At 58.0% G+C, this 26,244-nt stretch overlaps 2 protein-coding genes across 2 annotated transcripts; both read left to right on the top strand.

Moving 5' to 3' along the window:
- The first annotated feature begins 3,109 nt into the window (after window positions 1-3,109).
- DUSP2 (dual specificity phosphatase 2) lies at window positions 3,110-5,684 on the top strand. Its single transcript, XM_059659128.1, has 4 exons — window positions 3,110-4,053; window positions 4,143-4,264; window positions 4,507-4,726; window positions 4,835-5,684. Exons 1-4 carry the CDS (start codon window positions 3,666-3,668, stop codon window positions 5,047-5,049), a joined length of 945 nt encoding a protein of 314 aa, XP_059515111.1. The 5' UTR covers window positions 3,110-3,665; the 3' UTR covers window positions 5,050-5,684.
- A 3,059-nt stretch (window positions 5,685-8,743) lies between these two features.
- ASTL (astacin like metalloendopeptidase) lies at window positions 8,744-20,831 on the top strand. Its single transcript, XM_059660703.1, has 9 exons — window positions 8,744-8,789; window positions 9,396-9,521; window positions 12,004-12,065; window positions 13,332-13,422; window positions 14,313-14,430; window positions 15,132-15,313; window positions 18,838-18,919; window positions 19,007-19,161; window positions 19,540-20,831. The coding sequence occupies exons 1-9, from the start codon at window positions 8,744-8,746 to the stop codon at window positions 20,040-20,042; spliced, it is 1,365 nt and encodes a 454-aa protein (XP_059516686.1). The 3' UTR covers window positions 20,043-20,831.
- The last annotated feature ends 5,413 nt before the right edge of the window (window positions 20,832-26,244 follow it).

The following is a 26,244-nucleotide window of genomic DNA, read 5'->3' as shown; positions in this document are numbered from 1 at the left end:
AAATGACTAAACGCAGAAAGGAATGCTTGATCGGGAATGGATGCTCAGGGGAGGCACAAAGCCTGTTTGTTAAAATGAGGAAAAGCAGCCCTAACTGGTTTGGCTCAGTGGATAGAGCGCCGGCTGTGGACTCAAGGGTCCTGGGTTCGATTCCGGTCAAGGGCATGTACCTTGGGTTCGGGCACATCCCCAGTAGGAGATGTGCAGGAGGCAGCTGATCAATGTTACTCTCTCATCGATGTTTCTAACTCTCTATCCCTCTCCCTTCCTCTCTGTAAAAAATTAATAAAATACATTTTTTTTTTAAAATGAGGAAAAGCAAATATTCAAGAGGCGTCAAAGCCATGCCTGTCTCACATGGAGACTTTCTTCTTGTATTCACCGTGTCCAGCAGGGCTGTCTAAGTGTGTTCCTGCCTGCACACACATGACGTGACACCCGTGTGCTGACTCCAGTGCCCTCAGCCATGTGCAGGCCACTCTGAGCCAGCCTGGCCGAGGAGGGTGCTGCAGTCATAGCTCTCCTCCCCGTCCGTCCTCCCACCGTGGACGGGGCCATCTTCACAGAGCATGAAGTCACTGTCCTCGCTGGGCTGGAGCCTGTGGGGGTGGCCAGACCTGTGGGGGTGGCTGAGCCTGTGGGGGTGGCCACTGCACTGCTCTGGTAGAAGCCTGGCACAGGAAACCTGACGTCATCCTGACTCACTCCTCGAGCTGGACTGGGGGTGGCCTCACTCCTCACTCTTACCTTCATACCTGCCCTGGCCTGTGATTGTAGCCACACCATTCATTTCTTCCTCCCCCCATGGGACATCTGCCTGGGGTGCGGGTTTGGAAGGAGGAGGCAGGGACATGCAGCGGGAGGCAATCTCAGCACAGAGCTTTGTGCTTTGTGACTGGATGGGAAAACCACTCTGCAGGGAGGCGGTGTGTGTGTGTGTGTGTGCTGTGGGGCAGGGAAAGACCAGGGATCCCAAAGGTGGGAAGGGGAGGGGGCAGTAATGCTGAGCCAGCCGGTTACAAAGAAAAACACGCAATAACCATGTGTTCTCGTTGGGTATTTTAAGTTTTAAAAAAATCCAAACCCCAAATCTACTTGATAGTGTCTGCCCTGTAAGAGCCAGGCCAGGACCAACAAAAATCCAAACAACCTTTTGAGTCTGGCACAGACCTATTGCCACCCCCTCAGCACCTAGTGAAGGGAGCAGGGGCCTCCTTCCGGGACCTGTAGCCTGTGGACCTCAGGTCTAGCGAGACCCCTTCTCCCATGTCCTCCCCCAGGTGCCCAGAGCCCTGCCTTCTCTCCGCCAGGGCAAGCGGTGGTCCTTGGGGAGGTGGCATGACTCACCAAGGGTCGGGGGGTGCTTAGTCAGAGCAGAAGTAGGGTGGGATGCGGGCTACATTCTCTTCCCCTCTCTTCTTCCCGGGCGTCAGGCTTTCACCCAGGTATGGGGGTGGGGGTTCCCCCAGTTGGGGAGTGGGGGGAGGGGCAGGGGAGCCCTTCCTTCATGGTGAAGTCAGGCCTCCTTGAGCCTGTGTTCCAGAGCTGAAAAGCCCCAAAGCAAGTGGCATTGCACACAGGTAGCCACGGCAGGCAGAAATCACTGCTTCTGGCCAGAGTGGTGGGCAGGGCCCTAGGGCCAGTGACACGGGAGCAAACCTCAGCAGTGCGCTCCCACTCTCACAGGGAACTTCCAGAAAGGTCACCGTTCTCCCCAGGAGGCCCCACCCTGCCCAGCTGATTTCCTCCTGAGCCAGGATCCCAGCCGGCCAGTCCTCCCTCCCCCTCCCCAAGGAGCTGAAAGGCCAGGGCTCCCAGCACAGCAGGTGACACCAGCCCCGTGGTCAGCAAGCCTGGGCCTGACTGTCCTTTCATGTGCTCTGTAATTTGCCCCTGGAATCAGCCATTAAGTCATCTGCAGGCTGATGCCAAGGATAAGGCCCATATCGGACTCTGGGATCTGTGGCCCAGACTCCCGGGCTCTGCTGTGGCTTTGCTGAATCAGCCTCCAGACGGGCCTGGTAGAGAGGGACAGCTCACTGCAGGTGCTCGGGCAGTGTCGTGGCCTCAGAGCCTTGGAACCAGTGAGGCTAGTAGCTGGTCTATTCTGAGCCCCCATCTTTCTGATGGGAACACTGAGGCACAAGGGGATGGTGTGACCTCAGGCATCTTGGGTGCCCTTAAAGCTTCTCTCGCCTGTGGCCCCTCTCCCCCTCAGCACACAGAGCAGCAAGCTGTCTCAGACCTGGTGGAATTGCATACAGATCTGCTCTAACACACAGACACGGCAAGCCCAGTGTAGGGCTGGGGGGTACACCCGGGTCCTAGCTGTAGTCCTCCAAGAAGGTCTGTACGGGGGGCCTACATGGGAGCTGGAGGGGTCCTACGAAGGCACAAAGCGGTGACTCGGGGAAGGGGGGCTGAGGAGGTTAGGATTGGGTGGCTGTGGGGGCAGCTCCAGCTCCAGGGCACTGTCCCCACCCACTTGAACTTTTCTGCTTTGGAGTTCAGATCTCCCCCACACACCTGGGGCTCACCACATCCTGCCCCAGGGCTTTGGGCTGGGGTGGGGGGTGGGAGTGGGCAGAAGGGTAGTGATGGTTGAGAGCTTCCGCTTCTTTCTGCTCACAGCCTTGCTGGGGCACCAGGGTCCCTGCCATTCAGGGGTCTGCTGCAGGAGGAAGGAGGCTGATCAGGGGGAGGGGACAATGGAGGAGCAGGTTCTGGTAGCTCTTCTCGCCCTTCCCCTTGGGGCCGCTCCTGAAATTCCCACGAGGTACCCGGGAGAGCCCAGCACCGTCAGCAGAAGAATTCCCCTTCAGAGCTGGCCTATGACTTGGGGAAGTGCTTTGTCTCGGGTCCCTGGGGTTTCCCTGGGCTCCTGGGGAGGAAGCCTTGCCTGCTCATACTGGAAACTCATCATGGGCCCCCTGCCTCTCGCACCCCTCCCAGGCTGGGGTCCTCCTCACCCAGATGCCCAGGGTGTTGGCCTCAGAGGACCATGTTCTGGCCCAGCTTGGCCACTAACCTGCTGTGCAACCCTGAGTGCTGGTCTCAGCCATGCAAGGGGGAGGTGGGGGTGGGGTGGGGGGAAGCAAGCCCCTTCTGCCCAAGGTCTAGTAGAAGGGACAGTGACCCTCCAGTGCAGAGATCAGGGTGACAGCAGGCACACGTCAGCCTTTGCTGAAATACATTCCTCAGGGGGACATCCTGGGAGGAACAGAGAAAAGGGAGAGGAAGCAGGGCAGGGGCACCAGGGCTCGCAGTCCCTGGGAGGGGGATGTGCATACAGAGCCACTGCCCGAGGACTGGCAGCGCAGGGCAGATCAAAAGGTGGGCGCGCGGTTCCAGGCTGCGGCGTAAACGGGGGATGTTTGGGCCCCACTGCTCCTGGCACACACTTCCCTCCAGAGGTGGTCCCGGTTTTACCCCAACGCACCCCGCCCCCAGTCTGGGCTGAGCCCGCGTGAGGCCGCGGGGGCGTCCCCGGCGCCTTCCTGCTCTGCCCTTATATGGTAACCCGGGGGCCTGGCCAGGCTACTTAAGGCCGGGCTGCGGAGGGCGCCGCCGGAGCCAACGGGACTGGGACGGCGGGGCCTCGCGCAGAGCAGGGGTAGCAGGAGGCGTGGGGACGCAGAGAAGGAGCGCAGGAAGAGGCCGGCGCCATGGGGCTGGAAGAGGCCCGCGAGCTGGAGTGCGCGGCGCTGGGGGCGCTGCTGCGGGAGCCGCGGGAGGCCGAGCGCACGCTGCTGCTCGACTGCCGCCCCTTCCTGGCCTTCTGCCGGCGCCACGTGCGCACCGCGCGGCCGGTGCCCTGGAACACCATGCTGCGGCGCCGCGCTCGCGGCCCCCCGGCCGCTGCCCTCGCCTGTCTGCTGCCGGATCGCGCGCTGCGGGCGCGCCTGGCCCGCGGGGAGCTGGCGCGGGCCGTGGTGCTGGACCAGGCCAGTGCCTCGCTTGCCACATTGCCACACGATTGCCCTGCCCGGGTGCTGCTGGCTGCGCTGCTGCACGAGACCCACGCCGGGCCCACCACTGTGTGCTTCCTTCGAGGTGAGCGGCTGGCCCCACTTTCCCTGTCCAGCCCTCCCGCGCCCCTCCCTCCCGGGCCTTCCGCTGACAGCCCCTGTTCTCCCCTGTAGGAGGCTTCGATGCCTTCCAGGCCTGCTGTCCTGACCTGTGCTCCGAGTCCCCCGCCCCAGCGATGCCTCCTGCTGGGGCAGAAAGCAGCCGCTCAGACCCCAGGGTTCCCTTCTATGACCAGGTGAGTTGAAATCACAGCTCCTTGTCACTGTCCCCCTGTGTCACTGTGCCTGGTGTGGGTCTGTGGTCTGTGGATGTTTGCAGCCACCTTTGAGGCTCAAGGGAGATGTGTTTATCCGTGAGTGCTGTGTGCCCCTTGATGTCCTCAGACCCCCAGGAGCCTGGTCTTGGTCAGGACTGCCCCGGGGCTCCTCCAGGCCTGTGTGGAGAGGGCCTCACCCCTCCCCTCCCCTCTTCCTCCAGGGTGGCCCTGTGGAGATCTTGCCCTACCTCTTCCTGGGCAGCTGCAGCCACTCATCGGATCTGCAGGGCCTGCAGGCCTGTGGCATCACCGCTGTCCTCAACGTCTCCGCCAGCTGCCCCAACCACTTCGAGGGCCTTCTGCGCTACAAGAGCATCCCGGTGGAGGACAACCAGATGGTGGAGATCAGTGCCTGGTTTCAGGAGGCCATAGGCTTCATCGGTACGAGGGGTACTTGGCCCCGGGATGGGGGGGTTCAGGGGACGGACTTGGGGCATGGTTTCCTCCCTGCTCAACTTCCCATCTGATCCCCGCCCTTTTCTCTTGCAGATTCTGTGAAGAACAGTGGGGGCCGGGTGCTGGTGCACTGCCAGGCGGGCATCTCCCGCTCTGCCACCATCTGCCTGGCATACCTGATACAGAGCCACCGCGTGCGGCTGGATGAGGCCTTTGACTTCGTTAAGCAACGCCGGGGGGTCATCTCCCCCAATTTCAGTTTCATGGGGCAGCTGCTACAGTTTGAGACTCAGGTGCTATGTCACTGAGGTGCACACAGCTGTGGTTCCAGGGGAGCTGACCTGGGACAGCTAGGCTGTCCTTGGGGGCCCCGCAGCCCCCCTCACCTCAGGGAGAACTGCCCCTTCCTCGGAGTTTGGAAAGCTCCCAGGTAGGGGCGCTGGAAGTACAGGAATGCTGGACTCTCACCTGGTGCTCTTCTGCTAGGGGTCTGAGGGCTGGCCCTCATCTGGGGACAAGAGTGAGGGTTTGTCTACTTCCCTCCTCCCCCATCCTCTGGCAGAAACTAACTGGACTTTACACCCATGGACCCAGTGGCCCCACCACTGTGTTGAAGCCCTTGGCAGCCTGAGAGCCCAAGGGACAAGCTGTGACAACCAGGAGCCCCATCCAGGGTGGCGCACCCCACGGCCTGGAGCCTGAGCCCCTGCTCCTAAGGAGCTGGGCTTGGAGAACAGACGCGCCCCTTGTGTGGACCTCTTGCTTGCGTGTGTGTATTTGAGCATTTCACGCCCTGTTGGCGCTGGAAAGTTATTTGTGTTCAACTGATATTTAACACTCCCTCCCCTACTTCCTCCCGCCCCGTGGGCGGGGGTTGGAAACTTAGCACTTTATATTTATACAGAACCTTGAGAATATGCCAATAAAATATTGTTTTGTTTAAAAAAACAACTTCGCAAGCATCTGGTCTTAAGTCAGTGTCTGGGGAAATGTTCAAAAGCTGTTTCTTACTCAGGGCTCACCTTTCCTTGGCCAAGCACACCTCAGTGGGGCAGTGGAGGTTTATTTTCGGAGATTTGGGCAATTTGGTTGTTTTTATTTATATAGTAACTTGGCAGTGTAGTTGGATGGTTAGGGGCCAGTTTGGCCTCACCTCGCTGTGTTTCTGTTTCCTTGTCTGTTAAATGGGTTTATTGTTAGTCCCCACCTGCTAGGGTGGCGTTGAGACTTACACAAGTGAATTGTGTCAAGCTCCTGCACCTGCGCATAGTAGGTGATCAGGAAGTGTGAGCTCCTGGTGGCCCAAGAGGCAAAGGTTTTCAGGTGTGCAGTTGTGCCTCTCAACCAAGCTGGATGCCTACGAGGGTGGGGCCTACGGTTTGCTCAGCCTTGTGCCCAGAATCTGGCACAGATGGGCACTCACTCCACGAGGCGGCATGGGGTGAACAGCCTGCCCCTGGTGCCTTGTTTGCTCTGTTCCCTGGTGAGAACCGCAGAGCTGGGATGGCTATCAGGGCTTCCTCAGGCCCTGAGTGGCCTTCCGTTTGGACCTGCCCAGAATGCCATGCGCATTTGGGATGGGGGGGGCAGCTGGGGCCCTGAGTCATCGGCCTTCCCTTCACACAGCCCCACCTCACACACAGCAGGACTGGTGGCTGAGGCCCCTGCTCACCCCATCCTCTCACCCCTGCCCCATCCCACCCCACACAACACCTCAATTTTACCTTCCTCTTCCCAGGGTTTTAAGTTTGTCTTCCAAACGGCTTTTTCCTTCCTTCCTTCCTTCCTTCCTTCCTTCCTTCCTTCCTTCCTTCCTTCCTTCCTTCCTTCCTTCCTTCTTTCCTTCCCTCCTTCCTTCCTTTTTATTTATTTTAACAATTTTAACTATGGTAACATATATAACAAAATTTATCATCTTTACTATTTTTAAAATATATTTTTATTGATTTCAGAGAGGAAGGGAGAGGGAGAGAGAGGTAGAAACATCAATGATGAGAATCACTGATTGGCTGCCTCCTGCAGACTCCCTATTGGGGATTGAGCCTGAAACCCGGGCATGTGCCCTGATTGGGAATCAAACCACGACCTCCTGGTTCATGGGTTGATGCTCAATAGCTGAGCCAGGCCAACCCAGCCATCTTTACTATTTTTTAAAATATTTAAAAATTGATTTTAGAGAGAGAGGAAGGAAGCGGGAGAGAGAGAGAGAGAGAGAGAGAGAGAGAGAGAGAGAGAGAGAGAGAGAAGCATCGGCTGCCTCCTGCATGCTCCCTACTGGGGATCCAGCCCCAAACCCAGTCATGTGCCCTGACCGGGAATCAAACCAGCAACTTTTTGGTACACGGGACCACACTAGCCAGGGCACCATCTTTACTATATTTTGTTGTTGTTAATCCTCACTCAAGGATATTTTTTCCATTGATTTTTAGAGAGAGTGGAAGGGAGGGAGGGAAGGGGAGAGGGGGAGGGAGGGAGGGGGAGAGAGAGAGAGAGAACACCAATGAGAGAGACAGATCAATTGGTTGCCTCCTGCCCGCACACCAACCTGGGCTAGAGATCAAATCTGCAACCCAGGTACGTGCCCTTAACTGGGAATTGAACTTGCGACCCTCTGGTGCTTGGGCCTACCCTCTAGCCACTGAGCCACCCAGCCAGGGCCACCTGGGCTATTCTAAGTGTGCTGTTCAGTAGTATTAAGCGTATTTGCATTGTTGTTCAGTGGATCTCCAGAACTTTTCCTTCTTACAAAACTGAAACTCTGTTCCCACTTAAACAACAACTCCCATTGCCCTCCCAGCCCCTGGCAACCACTATCCTACATCTGTCCAGGAATCTGTACACATCCTGCTGGTGGGATCACACAGTTTTGTCCCGTTGTGACTGACTTATTTCACTCAACATAACGTCCTTGAGACGAACTGCATTTCTGAACTAAGAACCTGTTTCTCTGCCCAAGCAGCGTGATGACTGGTCATTGGGATGGTTTGACCTCGCGAGCACTCTCATCTGAAGGGTCAGCTCCATGTGTTGATATCCCGCCTGGCAGCGGGGACCTCTGTCTGCATCTCTTCTCCCTGTGATCCAATCCCATTCTTATGAGAGACCTGGGTTCCAGGCACAGCAGGATGCTGAGAGGTGCTTGAGGACAATACCTGGCATCTTTGGTTCTGTGGCTTCCCTTCACTGGAGTCCCCACGTCCTCTGCCTGCAGGACTTAAATCCAGGGATGGCCACACAGGATGGGCCTCTGGAAAGGCTAAGTGGGTTCAGAGGTGCGAGAATCGGGACAAGCAGCTTAGCTTTGGAATGACAGGGGATGACATCAGTGGGGATGACAGGGTATCGTCTATGTGAGGATCTAGGTATCCAAGAGGCTCCGCCTTCCCCATGGCAGGCTACTGCAGGCATTCAGCGTGTGAACTCTCCCTGATTCCTGTACTTGTGATTGTCCCCTGTCTGTATGCATGCGAAAATAAAAGCTGATGAGGATGTAGTGAACTTTCCCTCCTTCCACAGATAGACCGGGGAGCCTCTGGGTCTCAGGCAGCTTTCCCACATCTGAGCACAGGCAGGGGCAGGAACAGGGTTTCCCTGGGTGGGAGGGTGAGGTCCCTCCTGCGCTGGGTCTCAGAGTCTTTCTGTGATGATTCTCTGCCCCCTGGTGGTGGGAGGGGACCTCAGCAGAGGCACAGTCCCCAGTGGGACGCCTCTCCCCAGGGTGCCTTATACCTGGCCTCTGGTCCATTTAGCTAGGGCGGAAGGATCCGACCAGGGTCCAGAGGCTGGAGGTGGGGAGCTCAAGCAGGCGTGGGAGGGGCTGCAGGTGAAGTTGGTTGGGAAGGGGCTGCAGGTGGAATTGATTGGGGAGAAGCTGAAGGTGGGGGCAGGAGAAGCTGCTATTTAAGGGCGGGTGACCAGGCTGTAACTAGGCTGCCTCTTCCGGCCTGGGTGCCAGCTCCAGCTTGCTGAGGGGTCAGTGGGCCCACCGCAGACAGCACAAGCATGGGGGGCTTCTGGCCTTGGATGCTGGGTCTGCTCTCTTTGCCAGGTAAGCGGCTGCCTCACCCTCCTGCTTGGGCTTCAGTTTGCAGAGCGCTGGCAGAGACCAGAGGGTGTGGCTGGAGCCTGCCAGGCCCTGGGTTGGTTTGAATGGCTCAAGAATGGGCTCTCCAGGGACATTCCTAGAGTCAACTCCAGGCCCCCCCCCCCCCCCCGGAGGCCTCCTGAAGGGCCCGCAGCAGAGGCCGGCCTGGCCGTGTGGCACTCCAGAGGCCTCGTTCTGCTGGCTTGGCTAGGCTTGCCGGGCTGAGAAGGGAGTTGTAGGGCAGGGTCTGAGGCTGGCCCACACCCTGCCACCAGGGTTGCAGCCTGAGCTTTGTCCCTGTCCCTCCTTCCTGCTGTCCCCCCACCTCAGACACCCACATACTCTTGAGCAAGGGCTGCCTTTTGCAGCTGGTGTTGGTCCCGCTCGGGGAGCCCCTTCCTCAGAGCTGTCTAGGCCTCAGCACCGGCGGGGGCTGAGAGGGGCGGCCAGGCAGGCTCCCAGGACTGCTTGCTGGAGCCTCTCTTAGTAAAGGGAGGGTCACCCACCCCGCCCACGTCCTGACATCCTCTCCCACATGGGGGCGCTTGGGCCCATGGATGTCTGGGCCAGGTTTGATCCTAGGAGCACCCCCAGCCTCCAGCTGTCCAGGAGCCTGTGGGAGCAGCTTCTCAGAAGGCCTCACCCCTGAGGGGACCCAGACGTCTTGGGACAAGGACATCCCTGCGATTAATCAAGGTGAGGGCACCATGTCTTGGGGGGTGGGGTGGGGGGAGGGTGCAGCAGGGTATGACGGTGTCCACATGTGTGGGGAGAACTGTGCTGAAGGCTCAGCCAGCAGAGAAGCTGAGAGGAAGCTCTAGAGGAGTAATGGTTCTCCCTGCAGCTTTCCCCATCGGTTTCTGTAACTTCTCAGCTGGTGTTACTTTCACAGAAGGGGGAGCGCACGGGATTTATGAATGGCCGAACAGAAGTGTGGCGCTCTCTCTGTCTGCTGTCCAGCTCGGTCATCAGTGGATGTGGGCAAACATGTCGGCCACCTGGTGCAGCACGGCCTGCAGGTGTGAGGGGACGAGCTGGGGATACAGAGCAAAGAAGCACGAGGCCAGGGCCTCCCTGTCTGGGTCTCAGGTGGAGAACGAGGACACGTTGATGTCCTGGGACCAAGCTGAAAGAAACACAGACGAGGGTCCAGATGTTGGAAGCTTTCTTTGGGGGAATGGGTGACCTCGCCCTGGGGGATGGGACTGCGGATGAGGAAGCCATGTGTGGTCTGCCCCTTCTTTCTGTGAGCCCATCTGCAGCCCGGCACTGCTGAGCTGGAGCAGGCAGGACACTGCCTTTGGTGACTTTGACCTGTCTGGGGTAGCGAGACTCAAACTGAGGCTTCCCTGGCATCAGTTTTTAGATGCCATAGAGAAATCTTTTAGCTACTATTGCTGGCAGCCCAGACAATTACATTCCATGAGCCTCCTATAGCAGCCGGGAGCACACGGTCCCAGCTGCTGGGAATGCTGGCTACTGAGGCCTTGCAGCTGCAGGCCTTCAGCCAGGGATGTTGGGAAGCTGCCCTCCACTGCCTGGGAGTGGGGGCAGGAGGGGGCCCACAGTGACTCATGGGTTCATGCATGTGGCTCCTGCCTCAAGGCGGGATGAGTCCATGGTGCCACTGGGGCCCAGAGCTCCGCTGGGATTGTTACCGGAAAGGTGGACCTGGCCGTTGGCAGGTCTGCCTAGGGCCTGCCCATAGTGTTTGGGTTTTTGACTTCATGCAGCAAACATTTCCTAGCAGGAGTCCAGGTGACTGTGAGGGAACGTTTATTGAATCTGGGGACAGTAAAAGAAGAAAGGGCTTAGTATAGGAGAAGCAACAGGAGAGCCTAGGCTGGGCTGCCCTAGCTCTCTGGGAAGTCAGAGAAAAGGGGGCCTTGGGGACAGGCTCAGGGGTGAGCCTGGGATGAGCTGCTGCTGCCCATTGCTCCCCAGGTTGCAGTCTCCTGGGGTCCCTTAGCGTCTAGGAGATGCATGCCCTGGGGGAAGAAGTGGTTGAGGAAGAGGGGAAAGGGGATGGGGGGCTGCTCCCTAGAGGGAGAGCACAGCTGGGTCCTTTGTCTTGAGGCTTTCTCTTTCTCACAGGCTGGAATTCAGGGGAGGGTTTTAGCAGATTATTCATCAGTTTCCTAGGTGTGCTCTTTCTCAGCTCTCCCAGGGCCCTGGTTTTCACTGATTGTTCAGTGTCAGGGCAGGGGGTTGATAGTCATTGCAGCTGGTCCTGATGTCACCCACCTGGTTTTGCTGCTTTTCTGGGTCTGGAGCTGAAATACAGCTGAGGCCTACATGTTATTCCTAGGGAGGTGGCCTTCTGCATCTGTTGTGAATTGCTCAGTTTGTTCAGCTGTCTGTTTCCCTATCCCACCTGTCCTGGCTTACTGGCCTGTCTCAGGATCAGGCTGAGGCTACCCTCCAGCTGAGCCCGTTCTTCCCCAGGGCTCTCCACATTCCGTAGTCCCTCAGAATCGGACATCGTTTCTAGCTGGCTCCTGGCTTTGGCTCTTCTAGGGAACCCAACCCCAGGCACCTCCAGGGTGTCGGGCCCTCTTCCAGGAGTCCTCCTGGGGCTTAGATGTGGGGACAGAGACTGGAGAAGGGCTGCGGCAGAAATAGAACTGTTGGCGGAGAGGAGAGACAAGCTGGATCGGGGAGCGGGAGAGAGCCAGGCTCCCTGGAGCCAGTGTTCACCCTCCTCCTACGTGGTTTGGGCTGGAATTTCTGTCACTTGTCACCACAAGGGTCCTGAGTACCACACAGAGGGGCAGGAGTTAGATGGGGATGAGGTGGGACAGAGGGCCCAGGGCATGGTCTGAGGAATGCAGCTGGGCTGTGGATGGAGACAGCTGGAAGACAGGCTGCCTCCTGACAACAGAGGGCCTCCTGCCCAGGACGCAGGAGTTGGCTCTGAATTGTGGCCACCACGGGAACCGTGGACTGCCTTTGGGCAAGGCTGAGAAGCATCACACTTCTGTAGACTGTGGCTCAGAGGAGCCACCCAACTTGCCTGAGGCCCAGGGAAGAAGAGCCTCGGTGCCCAGGGGCGCTCCGGCTCCAGAGTTGGAGGAAGGACAAACCCGGGGGTTGATGGTTCTGGCAACCAAGGCCTCTGTCCCTAAAGCCTGCGCTCTGCGGGGACCTGGGCCCACACGCATCTCTCCCTTCCTCCCAGAGCTCATCCCTGAGGAAACCCCAGAGAGCAGCTTCCTCCTCGAGGGGGACATCCTCCGGCCGGTGAGTGAGTAGGTACTAGTAACCTCACAGGTAGTGATAGAGGCCTTTGAACCTCCTCTCGCCCCAGGTGTCTTGTGGGTGTGACATGGGCGGGAACTCTTTGTTGCTCATAGCTTGGTAGGCACCCTTTCTTGCCAAAGTCAGAGGGAAGGTTCTATTAGGAAGAGCCAGCCTGAATGGGAAGAAAGGGTAACATCTGGAATGGTGGCAGGCTGGGAGGGCTTCCTGAAGGAGGAGGTTTGAGCCCTCAAGACCCAGCTTGGTACCCTGCCCAGGGGAGATGCTCAGGAAGTCTTAGGGTGAAGGGAGAGCTGAGCACAGGTTGGCAAAGTGGCTGTGGGGCTGTGGGGAGGTGTTGGTGGTCTGGGGAAGAAGAACAAGGAGTAATGCAGATATCGTCGTGGCAGGGGGTGGCGGCACAGTTGGAAAGGGAGCAGGCTGGATGGGAATGGGGGGGGGGGGGGCGGGGGCTGCCAGTGGGGAAGGAAGCGCTCTGTGTTTACGAGAGCACTGCCATCTTTAGGAGACGGTGAGGACAGAGGCTCCAGAATGGGGCAGTAGCCTGGAGAGGGTGAGGCTGTTCTATGACTTGAAGGCTGCCTGCAAGTGGTGTGGCATGAGACTGGGCTGGGCTGGTTGGGTCGGAACCCCAGGGGCAGGGCCAGGGCCAGGCAGGCAGCCCAAGGCGAGGCCCCTGTTCCCCATTCCCCAGTGAGTGCTGGCATAAGAACAGAATCCAGTAAAACCTGTGGGGCAGGACATGGCAGATGCTGTAAAACCTGTGCCTCAAAGGGTTTAGGTTGGTGGACGAAAAGAGGAGAGCTGCCAAGGCCAAGGGTAGTGCCTTCGAATCAGGCCGGGGCGGGGCAGGCGGGAGGGGGGGGGGGGCGCTGCCCCATCTTTCCACCACACATTCAGGGTGCTTGGGGACTGCTGGGGAAGTTCTGAGCACCAGCACGGGGGCGGGGCGGGGGGGGGGAGGGGCAGGGGGAGGGTGGTGGGACTCCTGGCCAACCTCTCTAGGGGCGAGTTCTATTGATTTGATAGAATCAGTTGCAAGTTCTGTGTTACACAGAAGGCTTGTGTCATGTACCGAAGTTCACATAGCTGACTCCCAGCTTCTATCCCATCTCCAATGGCCTCCCCACCCTCACATGCCTGTGTCCTGCCGCTCATATCTTCAGGCCTCTTGTGGCCTGAGGTGTGGCCGGAAGCTTGGCTGGCCTGTGTCCCCAGAGGTCCCTGAGTTATGTCCTCTCTCCTCAGAGTCCTTTCCGCCTGTCGTCGGCTACAAGCAACAAGTGGCCCCAAATTGGGGGTGTGGTGGAGGTCCCCTTTCTGCTCTCTAAGAAGTACGGTGAGTGAGCACTGGGAGCCCAGTGCCACCCTCCCAGGCCCTCCCCTCCAGGCTCTGCCCCAGGCTCCTCCCCGTCCCTCCCAGCTCCGCCCCCCCCCCCCCCCCTATTTCCAGTGCAGCCTGTGCTCCTCCCTGGGTTTTCTCCTCTTCCTCTTCAGGCCCAAAGCCCCTCTGTCAGCACCACCCAAAGAGCCCTTCCCCCAAAGGCCCCTTCTTTCTGAGTGAAGAAGATGTGGTACATACTAGTACATACAATGGAATACCACCCAGCCATGAAAAAGATGGAATCTTGCATTTGCAACAACATGGGTGGATCTTGAGAGTATCATGCTAAGTAAATAAGTCAGACCAAAATGATTTGGTCACTCATATGTGGGATATAAAACAAAAAGCAACAAACAAGCCCTAACCAGTTTGGCTCAGTGGATAGACCGTCGGCCTGCGGACTGAAGGGTCCCAGGTTCGATTCCAGTCAAGGGCATGTACCTTGGTTGTGGGCACATGCCTTGTAGTGGGTGGGCAGGAGGCAGCTGATCGATGTTTCTCTCTCATCGATGTTTCTAACTCTCTATCCCTCTTCCTTCCTCTCTGTAAAAAATCAATACAATATATATATTTTTAAAAAGTAACAAAGTAATAAAACAGAGTCACAGAAGTCCTTTTGTTCCTAGGGCCTCCTGAGCTGGGGTTGGGGCTGAGTTAAGATCCTGGAAGAGCTGATGGGAAGGTGCAACTAGGGACTATCTGATCCAAGTAGCACGCTGCCTTTTCTTGATACTCCATGTTTGGAGTGATTTGAAGCTCAGTTTCCTACCCTGCATGCAGACTTGCAGGGGGCATGAGGGTTCTGGGGGCTTGTCTGGGTGTTCAGCCAGGTGTCCCCTCCCCAGATGAGCCCAGCCGCAAGGTCATCCTGCAGGCATTTGCTGAGTTTGAACGCTTCACATGCATCAGGTTTGTTGCCTACCATGGCCAGAGAGACTTCATCTCCATCATCCCCGTGTCTGGGTAAGTAGTGCTCCTGGGTGTGTGCATGCGAGTGTGCACGTGCAGGGCGAGTTCCTCAGCTTTATTGTGTTCAGCCTGGAATGAACTAAGTCATTCTCTAAAATCTATTTCTGGGCCTGTCCGCCCAGGTCTAAATACCCCTGCTCACTGAGTGACTTGCCCAAGGTGAGCTGGACCTATAGTGCTCCGGGCAGAAAGTGGGGAGGGAGGGAGTTAGGTACTTGACACTCCTTCATGTAGCCTTCATCCCCAGGAGACCTCATGGTCTGGTGGGTGAGTGCAGGTCTGGTGGGACAGGCCTGGCCTTGGGCCGGGTTCCACAGTGCAAGAGCTGCCGGACTCCAGGCAAGTCCCCTGACTTCTGAGCCTCTTCTGCCTTCTCTCTCATGCTATTTCTAGCTTGTCGGGGGCCTAAGCTAATGTGTGGTAGCTTTGATTCGGGGCACCCTGTGTGGGCCCATTCACTCAATGAGCTGCTTTTGTTACCCCTGTTACTATCAGTTCCTGCTCCTCTTTGCAATCCAGGATGGTAACGGAGCTCAGTGCATCCGTTTCACAGGAGGCTAGGCGGTGAAGGGACTTGGGAAAGGCCTGGCCATGTTAGTCTCATTCATCCCTGAACTAGGGAGGAGGGGAGGGGCTGGGTCTGCTCTCGCTCTCTCTGGGCTGGTGCCTACCCAGCTCACTCTCATGCCCTGCAGGTGCTTCTCTGGCGTGGGGCGCAGTGGAGGGATGCAGGTGGTATCCTTGGCACCCACCTGTCTCCAGAAGGGCCCAGGCATTGTTCTGCATGAGCTCATGCATGTGCTGGGCTTCTGGCATGAGCACTCACGGGCTGACCGGGACCGTTATATTCGTGTCAACTGGAATGAGATCCTCCCAGGTAAGCCAGGTGGTGCGCAAGCCAGGTGGGGTCTAGGAGTCCATGGAGAGCGGCCACAGGTGTGGGCCAGTGTCTGAGGAGTTCCCTGGCTCTTTGGAAGAAGTTGTCCATATTCCCCACCATCTGCCTGTCTTCTATGGGGAAGGTGGGAAATGGCCCAGATGCTGCTCTTCTGGGTTCTAAGCCTTCACCTGCCCACCCATAGTCTTGCTTGAGTTGGGGCACCACCATTTCTCCTCATGGACACTGTTGGTTACCTGAGGATGGGTTCCTGGCATCCTATGGGCCTTGTTCATTGTATACCCAACTAGCAGCTGCTCATGCACACAACCATGTCGGTGGAGGCGGGGCTGAGCCACGCAGAGGCCCGGAGGTAGTGGTTGTGTATGTCCAGTGACAGATGCGGGTGGCTGAGGGCAGTGCTGTGAGGGGGTACTAGTGAGCAGGTAGGGCCAAGGAAGCATGGGGAGGCTGGTCTAGGGAGTGGGCCACGGCACCAGATGGCCTGTGTTCTGGGAACCATGCTGGGTACCAGGGGTTTGACCCCAGGCATGGTGGGGTGACCCTAACCCTGTGGGAGGATGGCCTAATTCAGGAGGTGAGAGGAATAGAGACTACTGCTTCATGGGGGAGGGGCGCAGAGGGGATGCATGGTCAGGAGTTTGGTTTGGGGTGTGGGAACAGAGGGGATGCATGGTCAGGGGTTTGGTTTGGGGTGTGGGAACAGAGGGGGTGCATGGTCAGGAGTTTGGTTTGGGGTGTGGGAACAGAGGGGATGCATGGTCAGGGGTTTGGTTTGGGGTGTGGGAACAGAAGGGATGCATGGTCAGGGGTTTGGTTTGGGGTGTGGGAACAGAAGGGATGCATGGTCAGGGGTTTGGTTTGGGGTGTGGGAACAGAGGGGATGCATGGTCAGGGGTTTGGTTTGGGGTGTGGGAGCAGGGGATGCATGGTCAGGGGTTTGGTTTGGGGTGTGGGAGCAGAGGGGATGCATGGTCAGGGGTTTGGTTTGGGGTGTGGGAACAGAGGGGATGCATGGTCAGGGGTTTGGTTTGGGGTGTGGGAACAGAGGGGATGCATGGTCAGGGGTTTGGTTTGGGGTGTGGGAGCAGAGGGGATGCATGGTCAGGGGTTTGGTTTGGGGTGTGGGAGCAGGGGATGCATGGTCAGGGGTTTGGTTTGGGGTGTGGGAACAGAGGGGATGCATGGTCAGGGGTTTGGTTTGGGGTGTGGGAACAGAGGGGATGCATGGTCAGGGGTTTGGTTTGGGGTGTGGGAGCAGAGGGGATGCATGGTCAGGGGTTTGGTTTGGGGTGTGGGAGCAGGGGATGCATGGTCAGGGGTTTGGTTTGGGGTGTGGGAGCAGGGGATGCATGGTCAGGGGTTTGGTTTGGGGTGTGGGAACAGAGGGGATGCATGGTCAGGGGTTTGGTTTGGGGTGTGGGAGCAGGGGATGCATGGTCAGGGGTTTGGTTTGGGGTGTGGGAACAGAGGGGATGCATGGTCAGGGGTTTGGTTTGGGGTGTGGGAACAGAGGGGATGCATGGTCAGGGGTTTGGTTTGGGGTGTGGGAGCAGAGGGGATGCATGGTCAGGGGTTTGGTTTGGGGTGTGGGAACAGGGGATGCATGGTCAGGGGTTTGGTTTGGGGTGTGGGAACAGAGGGGATGCATGGTCAGGGGTTTGGTTTGGGGTATGGGAGCAGAGGGGAAGAGTCGGAAGGTTTCCTGCAAGCGGAGGGCTTTTGAAATGAGCACCACCACTGCTGCTGTGGGGTTAGGCATGTGGATGCCTAGACCAGCACCATGGAGTCTCAGAGAAGGTGCCCTAGGGGCACGGAGATTGGAGATCAGAATTAGTCTAGGGAAGTGGGGGGTGATGGTGACTCTACCCTGGAAACAGAGCCTATAACCCTTTCAAGTGTTCATGGGATACTTGTGAGAACATACCATATGACAGCAATAAAACTTCCAATTTGAAAAAGTAAAGTTAAACATTTTGTCATGATATAAAGTAGAAAGTAGAAACTAACAAACCCAAAACTTCTTCCACTTGGAAATTAAAGTTTAAAAACAAACAAAAAGCAGCAAGCCTTTCTCTTATCTCGGGGGTTAAAGAAATAGTGGAATTCTAAGAGAGAAAATCACGAAGATGCATTAGAACCAATGGTTCACAGCTCAAGGCTTGGGGAAAATGTGTAGACTTACATACTTCTATCAATAGAATAGTGTATGCATTCCAGTCCAAGTTAAGAAAACAAAGGAAAGCAGGAGGAATTGACGGTAAAAGCAGAAATTAATGAGTTCATTAATTTCTTGAGTTCATTAGTGTTGTTTTCTAATGATAAAACAGGTGAAAACACCTGCTACCCTAATGGGAAAATTGCTTAAGAATTTTGAAAAATGAGACTATTTGTATCTAGTTAATATGTAACAGAACACACGCTGCTAGGATCGGCAAACTGCTAACGGTAATTAGCTGTGGGGGTGAGACATGGGGAGCTCAGAAGGGGGTGGAGGGGAGACATTGCATAGCTTAAGTTTTTTGTTTTTGAACCAGATGACTATATTGCCTGTTCCAAATTGTTTGCTAACTGAAGGGTTTTTAAAAGGAAGAAATAAGCACTCTCTAGGGCAGTGGTTCTCAACCTTGGCTGCACATTAGAATCACCTGGGAATCTTTTTAAAATCCTGATTTCTGGGCCTCATCCTCCGATAATTCTGTTTCTTTGTTACTAATGTTGTGGCCCCACCCCATAACAAAGAAACAGAATTTCCAGGAGGATGGGGCCCAGAAATCAGGATTTTAAAACGATTCCCAGGTGATTCTAATGTGCAGCCAAGGTTGAGAACCACTGCTCTAGGGGCAGAATTTTCTGGCAGGTGATGGCATGCCATTGATTCATGGTGAGTGGCTGCTGGTGACCAGGTGAGGGCGACCATGGGAGGATGTGGAAGCAGCGGGGCCTGGGTTGGGGGGAGTAGGGGGCAGAGACGGAGGTGCAGCTCTTCTTTCAGAGGCTCACAGCGAAGGACACAGGTGAAGTGGGTGCTCTGGCCAACGGGGAGTGCTGGACTCTGAGCTGGTGGCGGGAGGAAGGGGGTGGTCTGATGCTGGCTCAAGGCAAGAACAGCTGGGCTTGCTGTGGGGAATGGGGCTTCACTCCAGCAGACGCTGAGCTCTGCAATCTGAGGGGCAGGCACTCTGCCTGGTGGGTGGGGGGCGTCCAAGGCTCTGAGAGCCAGTGGCTTCATGGAAGCTTCAGTTTATAGACTAGTTTTATACAGGGGAGCTTGAGATGAGGAGGACGGGTGGAAAATGCTTAGGAGGCCTGGTGCAGGTCGGGACCCCTCCCAGGATGGGGGGTATAGTAAGCAGGGATCAGTGGGGGGGGGGGGCAGAAAGAAGCACATTCAGCAGTGGTTTTGAATCCCTCAGCTTAATTAGCTTATAAATTCCTAGAAGTCCCCTATCCACCCCCCACTCCCGCCTGTTCTCTTTCCCCATTGATAAATACTGTTTCAGGCTTTGAAATCAACTTCATTAAATCTCGGAGCAGCAACATGCTGGTGCCCTATGACTACACATCTGTGATGCACTATGGGAGGTGAGTCCCTTCCCTCCTCTTGTCCGTTTGCACTGCCTGGCAGCCCTGTTGGGGGTGCAGACTCAGATCCCGCCTGCTGGGTTCCAGGCTTGCCTTCAGCCGGCGCGGGCTGCCCACCATCATGCCGCTCTGGGACCCCAGTGTCCACATTGGCCAGCGATGGAACCTGAGTGCCTCGGACATCACACGGGTCCTCCGGCTTTATGACTGCAGCCCAAGTGGCCCCAGCCCCCAGGGGAGAGGTGAGTGACAGGGGCAGAGGGATTCGAGGAACCCGGAGAAGGTTCCTGTACTGAGGAGGCGTCAATGAGGGGGATGTGGTGGGAGACGAGGTTGCAGAGGTAAGCAGGGCGGGCAACTAGGGGCTAAGATAACTAGCTGTCCATTCAAAAAAACACGAAGTCCTAACTCACATCATGCACAAAGAAATTCCAGGTATGCCTGAGACTTACAAGCAAATAGAAAAACTTTAACACGTCAGCAGGGGCTTGGTGGGTGATCAAGTCCTTAAGGAGCCCTGCACCCCTGCAGATAGAGCGAAAGCAGCTCTGGCTCTGAGGCTGGGCCCACACTTTCTTCCTCTGATTCTGGGACATGGCCTTCTGTCTCTCCTGCTCCAGAGTTCCAGGCCCATGGCATCGATGGGAGCCCCCCTCCCGCCTCTGGACCACACCTGCAGCGGCTGCTGGAGGCATTGCTGGCAGAGGCCAGGAACGCCAGCCCCAGCGACCCCAGGGCTGGAGAGAGCCCGCTGGAGTGGGAGCCCCCCGTCCTGGGCAAGTCTGGTGTGGAGGCCTCTGCAAGGTGGCCTGAAACCTCGGCTTCCTCCACAAGCTCACGGTCCGGTGCAGCTGCTCCTGGGGTGCCCCTGGAGGGGCCCCGGCAGGCCCACGCGTCCACTCTGCCCCTAGCGCTGTCTCAAGAAGACCAGCCAGCGCCTATCCGGGCTGCTTGGGGGAAACCAGCTCTGGGGAACTTCATGGGGACACCCAGAGGTCAGGCCTGTGGCTTCTGTCCCCAAGTGGGGCAGGCATCTCCTGTCCAGAGCAGCTGGGCCAAGCGACCCTTGGCCTCTCTAGGCGACACTCCTGTCTTCCAGCCCCAGACTGACCTTCCTGTCTGAGGCCCAAGCCTCTCCCTCTGCCCCTTCCTTCCACACCATGTTCCCCCGAGGGCTCCTGGGGACAGGTCTGTCAGGGGGAGGCAGGCCTGTTGGGGACGCCTGGCTCTGCCTGCTCTCGTGTCTCCCTCAGCCCTGGAGGATGCTGGGACTGGAGGTGACATTCTCTAGGGCCCTAAGGCCAGTGGGCTGAAGGGGCGAGGAAGAAGATTCTAGCCTTCAAGGCTGTGGAAGCCCTTGTGGAGCTGAGGCCCAGCCCCCCAGCATGGACTACCGGTACTGCCCCCCTCTCCCTCGGGCCAGGCCTGGAGGGGAGCCACGTGGCTGGGACCGTGGGAGCAGCTTCCTGTCTGCTGTCTGGGTGCTGGGAATGCTGGCCTGCACCTCAGCCTCCGGCCTGCTCTCCGGAGGGTTTCAGAGCCCACCCCTCCCGCGCAGCGCAGGCAGCCTCCGGAGTCAGGGGTGTCACCCAGAGGGAGATGAGGAAGAGGTTGGGGCCCTGCACAGTGGGAAGTCGGCCAGAACATGAGGACCCTGAACACAGACTCGAAGCTCCTTTCCAGCCTGCGTTGCTGTTCCTGAAGCCTTGTCTCCCCAGAGGCCCTGAAAGGTGGCGAGGGGCGGGGCAAGTCACCCTGCTTGTCCTCCTGTCAGCCAAGCCCACTCCTCCTCAGCTCCTGGCCACCCTGGCGAGGGCTGTCTTGGAGCAGGCCAGGAGCCCCCTGGCGGCACTGTTCTGTGGCTCAGGGTGGGAGGAAACAAGAGCCCATGCCCTGTCCCAGGAGGGCCAGGCACCTCGGGTGTTCGGGGGAGGCAGAAATAAAGTTGGGTATTTGCTCCAGGAGTTGGGCACTGAGCTATGTTGACTCCCTCCCCACCCCTCCCCCGTCAAGCTCCCTTCCCCCCAAACAAGCCCTCCCGAAACAACCCCCCCAAGCCCCCCCCACCCCCCCCCCCACCCCCCCCCCCCACACACACACACTTGAGTGCCTTTGATGTGCCTCACTGCCCTGGGAGGGCCTCAGGTGGTCATACCCATTTTCCGGAAGGGGAGTACAGGCTGAGGTGCAGCCTTTGCCCACCTCAGGGGACATGTGGCTCACAGGGCACTGGAGCCCCTGCCCTCAGTTTCTCTTGGGTCAAGGATTTTCTGAGACCGAACAGGACTCAGATCCCCAGCATTAGCTTCGGAGAAGGCTCATGTGTGGGAAATGCTGTCCGCCTACTCCAGACATGGACGGGTATCTGAGTGTAGAGTGGGTGAGTGGGGGCTCTGGCCATGGCCCCAGCAGAGGGACAGCTCCCCCGGGAGCACCCTAAGCAAAGTCTTTGGGCCAACCCTAAGGCAGACACTGCACCTGCAGTGCCCTGGTTGGTCAGAGAAACGAGTGTGACTGCCTCACAGCCTGTTGGTCTGAGCGGCGGATCCAGGCCTCTGCTCTGGGCTGGGTTTCCCCGACGGTCACATGGCGGTGACCTGCTTTGTGCCCTGTGAGGTCCTCCCAGCTCTGAGGCTTCCCATCACATGCCTCCATTAGCATGTGGCTTTGGTCTTGGAATCTGCACACTCCAGTGAGTGAAGTGGGGCTGGAGGGACATGGCGGTGGAAGGCGAAGAGTGCCCCTCCTCTTCTTTGGGAGTGATCAGGGATAAAGCTGTCCTTGTCATGTCCTTCCCCAGGAGGCCACCTATCACTACAGAGCCCATGCCCCAGGCCAGCTCTGGGCCCAGGCCTGTTTCACAAGCCCCACCCTGTCTGTGTGGTCCAGGCCTGGTTCAGCCCCTGGAGCTCCAGCATGGGGGTGTGGTATGTGTGGGGCTCTGGGGTGTTAGAGCCTGGGTGGCTAGCCACTCCACCCCAGGGTCTGTGGCCTGTTCCCCAATCCCCAACCACATAGCTATGTGGGCTCACTCATCACCTTATCCACTCAGTCCACAACATCTATTACGAATTAGGTGTCAGGCAGGTTCACTTGTAAGCACGGGAATAGCACGGTAAGCAAGGCAGGGTTTCTGTTCTCATGGAGTTTATTCAGGAGGGGAAAGGGATGGAAGGTACACAGCAGGTAAGAAAGCACCTGGATTGGTAAGTGATGGGGGGGGGGGGGAGCGGAGCGTTCCTTTAGGGTGTTGGCATTTCTGAGACCTGAATGACAGGATGAGGCTACCCTGTGGTAATCTGGGGAAAGGGAAGCCGGTGCGAAGACCTGAGCCAGGAAGAGGAGGGTCTGTCAGGCCGGAGTGAATGGGGGGATGAAGAGCAGGGAGCAGGCAGGGCCAGGCCAGTCAGAAGGGAGGGTTTTAGCCAAGAGCAGCAGGAGCAGCAGCTGAAGGGTTCTAAGAAGGGGAGCGGTAAGACCTGATGTAATACTTAGGAAGCCATTCTGGCTGCTCTGTGGAAAATGGATGGGAGCGTGGAGAACAGCTGGAAGCAGTGCAGCTGCACAAGCAAGAGCGTGGGCCGCGGGAATGGGCAGAGGCGGGTGCTTTGGGGTGTTTTGGAGGTGGAGGGAATCACACCTGCGATGGGAGGCAGGGGTGAGGGCACCCCTCACAGCACTGAGGACCAAGGGGCGAGGCAAGGCTCAGGGAAATGGGTGTTAGACCTGGAGTGAGTGGGCAGGGAGCATGTGGGCTGACAGCCTAATGGCTTCCACTTTCTCCTGAGTGGGAGGCAAAGTCACAGCTTGGGGGTGGGGTGAGGAGAGTGAAAGCAAAGCCAATTCTGAAGAGGGGGAACCCAGCTCTAGGCAAGTCTGGAGATTTGTGGTTGCAAGCTGAAAGCAAGGCCAGCCGGTACAGTGAGTGTTCTGCTCCGGAAAAGGCAGCCACTTGGTCAAAGGCGAAGGTGGCGGGTGATTTACTTCTGACCAGGGTTGGGGTTTCGTTAGGCGAGTGTAAAGGAGGAAGAGAGGATGACCGACTGACATTAGAGGGCACTGCTCAAGGGTCTGGGAAGGGGTGAGGTCGGGTCAGACAAGGTAGTCTGGGGAGAAGAGTCCCAGGGACTTGAATGGCTGGGGCTTCAGGAGATCATCCTGTTGGGCCCTGAGTTGCTGGAGCCCTGGCCTGGGAGGACCTGGGGCCAGTCTCACCGCTCAGGCCTGCAGGAGTGGCTCCAGAGCCTCCAGCTAAGATGGCACAACCCTTGCTGCACTCTCACAGCTGGGAGTGGAACACGTCTTCCTCCCTTGGGAAACATGGTACCAGGTCACCTTCCCCCCATGGCCCTCTTTCCAAGGACATCCCTCGAGGGCACCTTCATTTGGGCACTCTACCTGTCTGAGAAAGGCTCGTGTGTATGCCATCCATTGATACCGGTGCCATTGCCCATCACCATTCAACAAGCTTGACCACGTATTGGGGACAGAAGAGATGTCTGTTCTGATGGAGGAGTGATGCAATAAATCCATTGGCCGCCGTGTCATTACAGTGCTCTGAGCATGACAGTGGTGCTGTGTGCATGGAATTAAGGAACTTGAACAATAGGGTACCTCTTTCTGCCTGAGAGAGTGGTGACAGGTGAGGGTACCTTGAAGAGAGAGTGGGGCCCTCCAAGCACAGAAGGAAAGGTGAGGAGAGAGTTTCTGGCAGAGCAAACAGAGCCTGGAAAGGACTGGAGATGTAGGAGCTCAGGGCATGTCCAGGGACAAACATGTACGTAGCCTGGTGGGGTGGGAAGAGGTGAGGTTGGGTCAGACAGGGTGGTCTGGCAGAAGGGTCCCAGGAAGCCTGGTCAGTACCTGTCCTAGGCAGCTCCTGCTGCTGGCCGGTTGTAGGTCTGGGACTGAACTCTGCCTGGTGGAACAGGAGGACAACGAAAAGTCAGATCTACTTGAAGGAAGCCCTGCTGTAGACCGAGGCTCTGATTCAAGCAAGGCTGGGTGGAACAGGCACTGGAAGGTGTGTGTGTGTGTGTGGGGGGGGGGGGGGGGGATGGAGAGCTGCAAAGAGGAGCAGGAATCCAGTTATATAATGGCCCCACTGCCCCCCATGCCAGAGCTTTGTCTTGGAGGTGGGGCTGAAAGGTAGCAGCAGGTGACACGGAGCATGGGGTGGTGGCTGAGCCTCATGGGGTGCTTGTAGACTGTCCCTGGCTGTCTCCACCTAGGCTGGTACTCAGCAGGGCCTGGTATTGGGTAGGGCTAGAGCCCCTTCAGGAAATTCCAAGTGAGAACCCCTGAGTGGGAACTTGCCTGGTCAGGGGAGGGAGTAGAAGCAGCTCTGGCCTCAGTTCCTGCAGTGTTCCTCGCCTTTTAAAGACAATGGGCAGGAGACAAAGGCTGATGATGGCTGTAGTGTCTGGACTCCTGGCTTGAGTATGACTGGAGAGGGTGAAAAGTGGTCCTTCCCAAGCCCCTTTGGGCCAATCAGGGCACTCAGACTGCACAGCCACGGACCAGGGAGCCATGGGGACAGGCAGGAACTTGCTTCAGTGGCTGCACCTCAGACTCCAATAGTCACCCTCTGTCCTTCCTCGTGGGAGGGGTTTCTGAGACCTCTCCATCCCTGCCAACTGGAGGTCCAGGCCCTGCCCAGTCCAGCGAGTGGGGAGATGCATCCATGAAACCTGCCTCTGGTTAGGGCAAGGGAGGCTGGCTGCCCCCTGGGAACCCAGTCTAGACAACACTGGACCCATTTGGTTGTGGGCACTTGCACCTAACAGAGGGGCTGGGTAGGCTGATAGCCTAGGATCAAGAAGGAACACACATCCCCATCCCTACCACATGGCTAGGGGACCTGGGGTACCACCCATCTGAGCCCGGGTAGGGATGAGCCATTGTCTGTGGGCATTGAGAGATCGTACTCCCTGCTCCCATGAGGATGGAGCTGAGAGGAAGGTCCGGTGAGCATGCTGGCTCAAGGTGGCCCTGTGGCACCACCCTACTCCCCTCGGCAAATAGATACCTACAGAGGGTGTCATGCAGCACTGTGCGCCGGACATTCGAGGCCAGGCTGGAGTGACAGCGTGAGGGGCTCCTGAAGGGGTGAAAAGAGCGCCCCTGAGGCTGCCCAGGCTGGCCCTGGGGGCGGTGGCCACAGGGAGAGTGAGTAGGAGCAGGGTGTTTGAGGGAGAGCCCTGGCTCCACAGCGCTTCGAAGCCAGGATGGGGTGGGGGGGGGCTGTGTGCTTAGTCAGAGATTTCTTTTTACCCCAACTCCTCTTCCAGGGCCACCCAAGAGGGGCGCGCAGTGTGGACAAGGAGCAAGGGAAGCTCCTCTCCACAGATGCCCCGAGACTCGCTCTTTCTTTGAGAACCCCACTAAGTGTCCTTGCTCTGCGCCGGGGGGCATCCTCTTCCTACAGGTCAAGGGGTCAAGTTTGCCCAGAGCCCCCCACTCACACAAAAATCCATGCCTGCGTCTCCGTTGCTGCTGAGACTTGCGTCCAAGCCAGTTTTCCTCTTACCTCTTTGTCCTCAATGGAGGAAACCGAGGCAGCTGCAGGAGTAGGACAGCTGAAGCCATAATCTCTGAGCACTTGCTTGCTCTCCAGCTTGGAGTGTTTTCAGCGACCCCCCCCCCCTCCCCCCCCCCCCCCCCCCCGACGCGGCGGGGCCACGGTGGCACGGTGGGCCGCAGACAACGGCAGGGGGCGCTCGGCACCCGGATACGGGCATCTCCTTGGACTTCGCACGCCTGACGGAGCCCAGCCTGGGTGAGACCGCTTTAGGGGGCGGGGTTCGGGGCAGTCTTCGGGCTCCCCCAACCCCTCCGCTTGGCTTCTTTCTCGGGCGCCGCGGCGTTGTTGCGGCTCATTGGGCTTATTGTTGTCCTGCGCCCAACTCCCACCCGCCCTCTCCTCGGGGTTCTGGGCGATGGGAGCAGTAATCAGCTCGCGCCCACCAGCCTAGCTTCCGGGCTCACCCTCAGCCCTGCAGTCCAGGAGAGAGGTCCCCTAGGTGCCCGCGGTCGCACGGCGCAGCATCCCTGTTCCCATGCGCACTGACCCTTCCACTCCCGCGAGCATCCCTTCCAGCTTTCCGGAGACCCCAGACGCGGGCCCTCGGACCCCCGCGCTCGAGGCTGGGGAAAGGGGCAGGGGCGCGGGCGCCGACGCGGAGTCCAGACTCCGAGAGGCTGTGGCGCCCCTCTACCCAGCCCTGGCCCACGGCCCGCCCCGCGCCTGCCCCGCCTCCTGCCCCCGCCTCCAGTCTCCTCCCTCCAGCAGCCGCTACTCGGCTCCCCACTCGCCTGCCGACGCT

Source organism: Myotis daubentonii, chromosome 12 (assembly GCF_963259705.1).
Source record: "Myotis daubentonii chromosome 12, mMyoDau2.1, whole genome shotgun sequence".
In the NCBI taxonomy this organism is placed as follows: domain Eukaryota; kingdom Metazoa; phylum Chordata; class Mammalia; order Chiroptera; family Vespertilionidae; genus Myotis; species Myotis daubentonii.
Note: the sequence above shows the minus strand (reverse complement) of the source record. Positions and strands in the feature narration are given on the sequence as shown.